The sequence below is a fragment of the Fopius arisanus genome, unplaced genomic scaffold (assembly GCF_000806365.1).
Source record: "Fopius arisanus strain USDA-PBARC FA_bdor unplaced genomic scaffold, ASM80636v1 scaffold00009, whole genome shotgun sequence".
Taxonomy (NCBI): Eukaryota; Metazoa; Arthropoda; class Insecta; order Hymenoptera; family Braconidae; genus Fopius; species Fopius arisanus.
The window spans coordinates 654,521-664,111 of record NW_011887748.1 but is presented as its reverse complement, the minus strand read 5'-3'; the positions used below and the strand labels follow the sequence as shown (position 1 = coordinate 664,111).

Genomic DNA, 9,591 nt, shown 5'->3' with positions numbered 1-9,591 from the left:
AATACTTTCATATATCCAGGTAAATGCACCATAGCCTAATACTCGTAGTATTTACCGATTAAATACAATTTTAAAAACCAATGTTTTGTGTGTCTTTTCAGTGTGCGGTAATAATCTTTAAATTCGACCCAGAGTGGATAGTGCAATTTTTGAAAACTACTATAAATTTATTTCTGTGTGCAGGTCATGTAAAAGTTATATCATTCCATAATATTCCTGATGAAACATATTTATATTTCAGTTTTTAATTATGAGGAGGGCTGAAGGTATTTATAACTCAAATAAAAATTCAATATAAACCCATAAATAAATGTTTATTGTGTTCGATCAGATTGATTCAATTCGTAATTTATCATTTATCAGTGTGCGTGACGTACAAAAAATAATAATAATCCAAAATGGTATGCGAATAACTAGGAAAATTCGATCGAATGAGAATAAATCATTCGTTATCAGAACCACTGTCGTCAGAATTAGTTCTGCCTCGAATTGTTTTTGATTTCTGGTTTCCAAAGAGTAGATTAGACGGCTTCTTTCCCTTTTCTGGTGGATTCAACAGGTCACCAGTGTATGATATTGCACCAGACTGGGCTATTCTCCACTCCATCATCTCTGTGGAAAAATCGTCGTAATTTCCGAGGTCCGTGAAGCCTACGATGTAGTCTTTTGTCTTGTTGTCTGAGATGAGGGCTATCGTGGGAATTATTTTCATCCACATTATGGAAATAGCTTTAAGAAAACTTGGGCGGCGAAAGGTGTTCACTGCTGGATAACCCCCTGTTGACGATTTCGGTTTCCTCTTGAGCTCTCGCATTTTGTCTACCTTCACCTTTCGTAAATGCATTATCTTTCTTCGGGTCAAGAATTGATCCAGGAATTCATCGACTTCTGTATTTCCCGATAAGAATTTCTCAGCTATTTTCTGGACACGAAGGAGAATACAAATAAAAATCACAATTATGATTTGATAATTGTTTATATAATTGTTTAAATAATTACTTTCTTTTCAGATTCCAATTCTTTAAACTAGGAAACCTCACGAAAAGTTAGTAAGTCGCATATCTAATAATAAGACAAGAAAATAATGAGACAACCGCCTTATTATCCATTTATTGTCATCGATGAAATAATTCACCTGTTTTATGTCGTTGACAACTTCCTCGAATCTTCCATCATCGTTCAATATTTCTCCCAAATCAGTGTTGCTGAAATCATTCAACATCGACAATGCAGCTAGAATATCCATAGAAATTAATGAATTTATTATTAATTCATTATTATTTATTATTAATAAATGTCATGGTTCTTTTTTGATTCCAGGTTTTTAAATCATAATAATTTCCCATCCATTGACTTAGTGGATTAGGCCTACAGGGGATACCACTTAAAAAAAAACGCGTCAAGGACTCTACCTCTTGGGTGGCGTGGAAAGAGTTTCACTTTAATTACTTGATTTATGAAATAATAGTCAATAGTCTTTTTTTTTCATGTCAATTGGAAAGAAAAAAAAATCAAACGACTCGACTGGCATTCAAATGTAAACGCCAGAAATCGCTGAATTGTGGGGACGAAACGCACATGAGGAGAAGGCGTTATACAGCGCTACGTACGACGTCTGAAGGTACTTGTCCGCTGTTTTGGTGTCGGCGACATCTTTCTCTTGGGGTGCAGTACTACGATGCCGCTGGGGTCACTCAAACCCCCAGAACCGAGCCTCTACTTTAGTCAATCCTCTTTGGGTTGGACCTAAAAACTCATGCATTTGTGATCACGCGCGGCAAAAATGTAAACCGCCTTCCTTTAGCGTCTTTCCGAACCCCACAATCTCAACAGCAACAATTTCCAAGTATTTCAGTGCTCAAATCCGTCGAAAAACACCGATAAAACCGGGAAAAAACCGCCACCTCGGGAGCCGAGAGTGTGAAAATCCCCGGATAATTCTCCACCCCCGGAAAATTCGAAGTGTATAGTTTTGGCGGGGTGACGTGTTGTCTTGGGGTGTATTGACAGCCATTGCTACCTGGAGGGGCGGTTGAAGGAGACAGTTTGCGGTGGTAGGGGGGGTAAATTATTTCTAGCGCGTTTTCGAGTGTTGCACACAATTGCACGAGGCCAAGCCGAAAGTCGTCTCTCATCCCCCGAGATAAACAAACTGGATTCCCTCAAAATCATAATCAAAAATTGAAGTTTAAATGAGTCACCGTGTGCCTGTTGTGTAGCCTGAGTCTGGAGTAATAGCCATTGGTACTGAATTTCAATAGTTATTGTGGCAAAAGTGGGGGACAACAGTGTAACATTCACTGGTGTTAGTGGCCACCCCAAAAAACTGTACACTCATGTACAAATGGTGGGGATAATACCAATGCACGATGGGTAGTATTTTCACGAGGCGCCTGCGCAAAACAGTTAACAGTTGGAGCTTGGAAGAAAATGGCGTCAGCTAAGTTTCTTGAGGAAGCTCTGAGCACGGACGTTGATGAATCCGCTGTTAATGCAATTGTTGGTTCACTCGAGACGCAGTTGGTAACATCAACGCCTGGTATAACAGTACAACAACCAACAACAGTTGTTGTGAGCCAACACAATCATCAATTAACAAGTGGTATATCAAATGGTGGTAGTATTCCTGGTGTTCAGAAACATGGGGTTGCCAATGGTGGTGGTACAACATCAGTGAATAGCCTAATGACACAGGAAGTAACAAAGTCAATAGCAACAGCAACACTTATGCCGGTTGATGCTGCTACTACCAATGCAGGATTACAACATACAACACAGCAGAATCAGGTACAGCAGCAGCAGCAGCAGCAGCAGCAGCAGCATCAGGTTGTGGTGACCACTCAGGCTCACGTACATGGACAATTGTCTGGATACATCAATCAAGTTACAACCAATCAGGTGACGACTAATCAAACAAACTTGCAGAGCTTGAGCAAGACACATGATTCCGTCAAGATAATATCGTATCCAGCATCGGGTGGACAAGTGATAGCAACGACTGGCGTTGTTAATAACAAGATAACCTTTCCTGGACAACTGGCTAATGGTACTATTGGTGTTGCTCAGACAGCTGTTCTCCAGACAACCTCAAATGTTGTTAGCAATGTTGTGGGCACTGTGACGCAGACTGTTGGCGGTCAGACTGTGGCTAATGTGGCTAATGTCAATAAGACAACTGGAACAGCTTTAGTGATTAAAACGAGTGTTGCACAGGGGGGTATGGTGTCAGTACCAATGTCAGTACCAGTATCAGTTACTGGCAATACTGCCGGTACAACGTTACAGGGTAAACAGGTTGCATCAACTATTGTACCGAGTAATGTGCAGATTGTCAATGTCAATGCCATGAGGCCTGGTACACCGGTATCAGGACAACAGCCAGGCAAACAGGTTGCCAACAGAGTTGTACTGGGACCGCACATCGTTGGTACGAGACCTGGTGCACCTGGGGTGAGTCCCTCCATGCCTCTCTTACTTTTCTTACTTTTTATCACGTCATTACTTCGTCAAAATCATCTACCCATTTGAAATATCATCGGAACATTCATTAATGAATCAACTGACGTATTGAGGGCTTAACTGATGTGGAGACATCGGTAAAACGAATTATTCTTGTAGATCACTCTTCAAGCTCTTCAGGGTCTTGCTTCTGGTGCCCAGGGTCATCTTATCGTTAAAACTGAGAATGGACAGTATCAACTGCTGAGGGTCGGACCAGCACCCACGGCTGGAACACCTGGTGGTGGTGCTGTCACTGCCAACAGTATTGGCGGGAACACTGTTATTGGCCCACCAGCTGGAACAACTTATCGTCTTGCCTCGGTACCAGCTGTAAGTAGGCTGAACGCACAGTTCACTGGTCCACCACTCGCCACCATAAGAAAACCCGTTCAGGTGACGCACTCTCATACCAAATCGTTCAGACTCAATGTAGTGCTCGCTGTAGATTCTTTTCTTCATCAATTTTATTTACAGTTTATTCATTAATATTTTTGTTGATATTTATTTGGTTACACTTCCATGGAATGTCGGTGAGATTTCAGGATTTTGGTTGAATACCAAGTTTTTACGCTCTGGGGATTTTCCGAGATCTCCAGAATTTCTGTAGTCAATAGCCTCTGCATGGTAATGGATAGAGTTCAGGGAGACGCTCTGAGAGGATTACTCTGCATGAGGTTTGCGTAGTGTAGTCATTTATACATTTTTTTTCTGGAGGATATAATGCTGAAGCAGTTGATCAGGCTCTCGGGAGTAATAACGCTTGATTCACGCGATAATTATAATGCAGGATTTCATTAAATCACATGAAATTGGGTCTTTGTACGATACGAGTGCGTCTCAAGTTGAATAATTACCTTACGAGTTCATCTGCCATTAAAACCGAATAAATTATCACCAAAATTGACCAAAAATTCGGGAAAACCCCGGATTCACATGCACCAATGACAAGATTAAATAAAAATAAATGGAATTGTTGGCTGTTTATTTTATCAGTAGCTGCTATTCCTCCCCTCGAAATTCATTCGATATTTCTGCATTTCTATTTGTCTGGCTAATGCATTCAAAATTATTTTTTGATTTTCCTGAGGATTGACAAGTTATTCCGCTAGAGCCAGTAATCACTCGAATATATCAATATATTTTTCTTTGATAGACGGTAGCTCCGATAGTAACAACTACGACGGTAACACCGGCCACAGTAACAGCAGCAGCTCCAACGACTGTAACACCTCCCACAACAACTGCTCAAACCCCTCAAACTCCCGCACAGGTAAAAGTAACTATCAACTCCACAAAATTCCCCAGTCCAGTCCTGGTGCTCCCAACAGTTATTAACAATATCAATGATTTTCTTCACAGCGTCAAACCACTGATAATACCAAAGAAAAGTGTCGTAAATTCTTAGCAAACTTGTTAGAGTTGTCTAGTCGGGAACCTAAGCAAGTGGAACGTAATGTGCGGACGTTGATACAAGAGTTAATTGATACTAGAGTTGAACCCGAGGAGTTTTGTGATAGACTCGAGAAATTATTGAATGCATCACCACAACCATGTCTCATTGGTTTTCTCAAGAAAAGTTTGCCATTGCTGCGGCAGTCACTAGTTACACGAGAATTGGTCATCGAGGGAATAAGACCACCACCTCCAAATGTTGTGTTTTCAATAGCAACGACGGCATCTCAAATTCAACAGGTGAATTATCTTCTCATTTTCATTTTGTCTCCAATAAAAACGAAAATTCAACATTTGAGCTTTACACTTTGCCAAATATCTCGGAATCTGAAGGAGACCCTGAAATTTTTATTAGGACCTTTTTTGTAACTCTTTTTGTTCTCTACAAAAGAGTTAAGAATGAAAATTTCAATATCTCTGATAGATTCCGAGTTATTCCGTGAAAAATCGTGAAAATCGTGAATTAGAAAAATGAAATGAAAATTTGATTACAAAGAATCAGATAAGGCCAACGGTGGCAGTGGCCCAGTCAGTTCCTGTTGTGATGACGAGTTCAGCAGCTCCTCTGAGAGTGATGGCACCTCCAGCTGGAGTTGTCACAACTCCGACCCCTCGGATACCCCAAACTGTTCAACAGAGACTGGTAATTGTATTCAAGAGTCTAAACCTCTCGATTTAGTCCACATTTGGAGATAAATAAATAGATAAATGATGATTAAATTGCAATACAGATACGACCAGTAACGACAATAGTCCGCACCCCTACGCCTTACACCGTTAAATCAACGGTGGCAGTTGCGGGTGTACGATCATCCACTCCAACTGTACAAAAAGTACCAGTAACAACGACAAGTGTTGCTAAAACAACAACACCTGTTACCCAAGGTAAAACTGTCAACACCGCCACTACTGTTAGCAAAACCATTGTGCCTTCTCTCACGCCAAAACCAGCGATCAAAGAGAAAGAAAAAAAGACTTTTTCGTCGGCAGGCTATACGTTAGTATTCAATTATCAAATGATTTTTCATATTTAACGGTGAAAATTACGAGAACAATTTTTCCCTCAGGGGAGACGACGACATCAACGATGTAGCAGCAATGGGAGGGGTGAATCTCGCTGAGGAGTCTCAGAGAATCCTTGGATCCACCGAATTCGTTGGTACACAGATACGATCGTGTAAGGACGAAGTTTTTCTTCATGTGTCACCCCTTCAGCAGAGGATTAAACAAATTGGTAAAATTATTTGTTAAGTCGGTGATTCATCCTTACCATGATAATTACAAATTCATCGTTCTGTTTTATTGATTTTAGTAACTAGTTATGGATTGGAAGAGCCCAATCAAGAAGTAGCCGCGTTAATATCACATGCAACTCAGGAAAGATTAAAAAATTTGGTGGAGAAACTGGCGGTTATTGCAGAGCATCGGATAGATCTCATTAAGGTGAGGCTAATTATGGTACTATTGATTTTACGGGGGAAATATAAGAGATTTTTTTTTTCAGGAATTTAATGGATTCCAAAAAAGTCCTTTGTTGTTTTTACGATAAATTAATACAACTGTTAATTTTCAATTGTCTTACTTTTATTTCATAAGCTGCAATTAATGGATTATTTCGATTTTTTCAGGTTGATCCGAGATACGAAGTGACGCAAGATGTGCGAGCCCAACTGAAATTCCTGGAGGAGCTCGACAGGGTTGAGCGCAGAAGGCACGAAGAACAAGAGCGTGAACTCCTCCTCAGAGCTGCCAAGAGTCGTGCTAAAACCGAGGATCCTGAGCAGGCCAAGTTGAAAGCAAAGGCCAAAGAGGTAAATTTCTAGAGTTGATAAACCTGTCGTTAAACCGTTGAACGAACAAACGATTCAGCGGGCATACTAAATGACGCTTCTCCTTAAAAACAATAGGTCTAGGTTAATGGACATTTAGCAGAATTAAAATTGATGTAAAGATAATACAAGATGAATAAATTCGGATATAGATGCAACGGGCAGAGATGGAGGAGTTACGTCAGCGCGAGGCAAACCTGACAGCACTGCAGGCAATTGGACCCCGTAAAAAGCCAAAATTGGATGGGTCTGGTACAGGAAGCAGTTCAGGCACAAGTGGCAGTGGTTTGTTAGCCTCGGCAACCGGAATGAACCGGCAGATGCCACTGAGGCCACGTTTAAAACGAGTTAACTTCCGGGATTTACTGTTTCTCCTGGAGCAGGAGAAAGAGACGTGTAGAAGTACAACACTCTACAAAGCATACCTGAAGTGATGCACTTTGTTGGGCAGGAACGCTAGTTACCCGCCCAATAACTGGCGATCAACTCTCGTGGTCTTGCATGAGCTGGACTCAGTGGACCTCATCTGGCACTGCATCGATGTTGCAATGTTTAAAGGGATTAAAATTGCGTACAATTTTTTAAAGAAAACATTATAAATCACTCGTTATGTGATCGACATGGTGGGTTCACTTTTTCATTTCCAAAATCCCTGAAGGAGGAATTTAATCATGTCGATTTGACAAAGATAAATGCAAAACTTCCCACTAATGTAAATGACTGAAAAAAAAAACAAATTTTTTAATGTAATATAATATAGATTGCTCTTTATTTTTCATGAGAAAGAAAATGAAATGAAACAGAAACAATGTGAGTGAGTGGTCTTCATGGTGAGGTGATTATGATGGTTTGGACAATTGTGTTTTCTAGTTTCAGTAAGAAGTGATGTACATTGCTACGTTATGTATGCCTCAGCATCGTGAATAATTTGACCTGTACTTTTGGACACTGGTTACTTGAACCGGTGTAGATTTTTTATTTCTAGGTTTTCCGCTCTTTGATTTATGACAATTTTTTCTCCTTTAAGTTAGTAGAAAGATATTTTTGCAATTATTGAATGATTAACGGATTGTAAAGTACGAGGTAGCACATTGTCCAAAAAGTATGGAATAAATTGTACATTACACGTAAAATTTACTAAAAAAAAATTAATAATTAATGTAGGAATAATTTTGTCATGTTGGTACAACAGATTACAGCCACTCGATTATTCTCCACCGTGTGATGGGAAATTGTTATCGGCGTATTATGTTGCAATCTACGTTATCAGTGTTTATGGAATTGAGGGAGTTAGCTGTTACGTTTTTTTTTTTATTTAAAAGGAAGAATACTTTGTACAAATAACATTAGATGATGAAATGATTAAACACGATTATTTTTACAGCACTTTAATTGAAAGTTTTGTCTTCATTCACATCAGTAATCAAAGCTTTTTCTACTTCTGTCGTGAAAATTTAATAAAAACAATCGTGTACCTGATTTATATTAGTAAAGTAATTGAGAACAAAAGCATTAGTCTTTAATTTGTCATCATTAGTCTATCTCTATTTTCTCGTAATTATTTTCTGTTCAATTCTCAACGATTCAACAAGTTGGGAGAATGCGAGTGAGCAATCCTTTGTACCACTGACTGATATAAATAAAAAGTTGAAGGTCACACTTTTTATACAGAAAAGGACCCGAAGGGTTCACCTAAAGATAAATAAAAAAAAAATTACAGTTAAAAAGAATAAAAGTTGAGAGTAAAAATCCACTGCATACGCTTTAATTTTTCGACTCTATCCGCCTGCGATGTCACTGTGAAGACTCGAAAAAAAAATCGTCAGTTCTACCCCTCACAAGTGATTGAATTGAAGTTGTTTCGTTCATCGAGACATGTTGTTTGTATAGTTGCAATGTACAGTTTAATGTAAAGATAATTGACGAGAAAGGTAAATCGAAGCTTCGACGAAAATAATCACAAGAATAAAAATTGTGTTTATGATTTAGTGGTCAAGAGGTGAAACGATTCAGAATCATTAAATTTCCTCAGTATTTTAAGAATATCTCGAATCGCTTCATTCCCTTGCTCCTCAACTTTCGAATAGGAAACATTGAGTTGCATGACAATCATTGTATTGCACGCAATTGAGAATGCATCATTATACTGAAATCAAAAGGATAAATTGAATCAAGAAATTAATTTAAAATTCTGCACTTTCTGCAATCAAGTGGAATTTATTTCAGTAACAAAGTGCTAAAGTGGGAATAGTCGAAAGTCGATTTAATCATCGATTTATCTGGGAATCTATCGATTTGAGGTGGAAATGTTGAAATACTTTTTTGTAGCTTATGAAATTGTCCACAAAAAAGGTCTTTTTGCATTTTTCCGTACAATCAATAGTTCTCAGATTAATCGATACTTAACAGATTGAAATGATCTCATTTTAGATCTTCGCCACTGATTTCCTCTGCGTGACTGTGATTTTACGTTCCCCTTAAAACGCATCTCATTCACTCGATGAACTAGTCTCGTCGAAGATTTGAATTGAATAACAATTAAAATTGCGTGCGTAACACTCGTTTCCACACTGTAAATAATAGTTAATAATACCAACTAATTAACGATGATTAATCCTCACGTACTGTCGATTACTGTAAAATATTATGTGAAGCGTTCAAGATTTTCAGAGAGGTAAAAAAAAACACTAAAAAAACAAAAAAAGATAACAATATATAGACAGGGGAGATGAAATTGTCGTAGGGGTGTTTCTCCTTATATACTGCCACACCACAGTGGAATTACAGATACATGAATACATGTAAAAAT

The 9,591-nt window shown here is 38.8% G+C and overlaps 2 protein-coding genes across 5 annotated transcripts; one reads left to right on the top strand and one right to left on the bottom strand.

Annotated features, from left to right (window-relative positions):
- Positions 1-310: 310 nt before the first annotated feature.
- On the bottom strand, positions 311-2,289 carry LOC105274043 (thioredoxin domain-containing protein 9-like). Its single transcript, XM_011316844.1, has 3 exons — positions 2,202-2,289; positions 1,136-1,205; positions 311-922 (listed from the first exon to the last, which is right to left on the bottom strand). The coding sequence occupies exons 1-3, from the start codon at positions 2,240-2,242 to the stop codon at positions 443-445; spliced, it is 591 nt and encodes a 196-aa protein (XP_011315146.1). The 5' UTR covers positions 2,243-2,289; the 3' UTR covers positions 311-442.
- Positions 2,290-2,408: 119 nt separating this feature from the next.
- Positions 2,409-9,467, top strand: LOC105274041 (transcription initiation factor TFIID subunit 4). Of its 4 annotated transcripts, none has more exons than XM_011316843.1 (10): positions 2,409-3,450; positions 3,619-3,831; positions 4,655-4,777; positions 4,861-5,193; positions 5,450-5,596; positions 5,685-5,950; positions 6,021-6,187; positions 6,266-6,396; positions 6,582-6,764; positions 6,935-9,467. In XM_011316843.1, the coding sequence occupies exons 1-10, from the start codon at positions 2,431-2,433 to the stop codon at positions 7,214-7,216; spliced, it is 2,865 nt and encodes a 954-aa protein (XP_011315145.1). In that variant the 5' UTR covers positions 2,409-2,430; the 3' UTR covers positions 7,217-9,467. The 4 variants fall into 4 exon arrangements, with proteins under 4 accessions (XP_011315145.1, XP_011315143.1, XP_011315144.1 ...); XM_011316841.1 differs by having other exon boundaries at positions 3,619-3,894; positions 4,655-4,771; XM_011316842.1 differs by having other exon boundaries at positions 3,619-3,894; positions 5,456-5,596.
- Positions 9,468-9,591: the final 124 nt, after the last annotated feature.

What these genes read in the sequence shown, in the direction of transcription:
- LOC105274041 (XM_011316840.1), top strand. Translation starts at nt 2,431, where the DNA reads ATGGCGTCAGCTAAGTTTCTTGAGGAAGCTCTGAGCACGGACGTTGAT. An exon ending in CCATAAGAAAACCCGTTCAG is followed by an intron (nt 3,895 to 4,654) that starts GTGACGCACTCT and finishes TTTCTTTGATAG; the next exon opens with ACGGTAGCTCCGATAGTAAC. An exon ending in AAACTGTTCAACAGAGACTG is followed by an intron (nt 5,597 to 5,684) that starts GTAATTGTATTC and finishes ATTGCAATACAG; the next exon opens with ATACGACCAGTAACGACAAT.
- LOC105274043 (XM_011316844.1), bottom strand. Translation starts at nt 2,242, where the DNA reads ATGGCTATTACTCCAGACTCAGGCTACACAACAGGCACACG. An exon ending in GGCTACACAACAGGCACACG is followed by an intron (nt 1,206 to 2,201) that starts GTGACTCATTTA and finishes GAATGATTTCAG; the next exon opens with CAACACTGATTTGGGAGAAA. An exon ending in TTGTCAACGACATAAAACAG is followed by an intron (nt 923 to 1,135) that starts GTGAATTATTTC and finishes CTTCGTGTCCAG; the next exon opens with AAAATAGCTGAGAAATTCTT.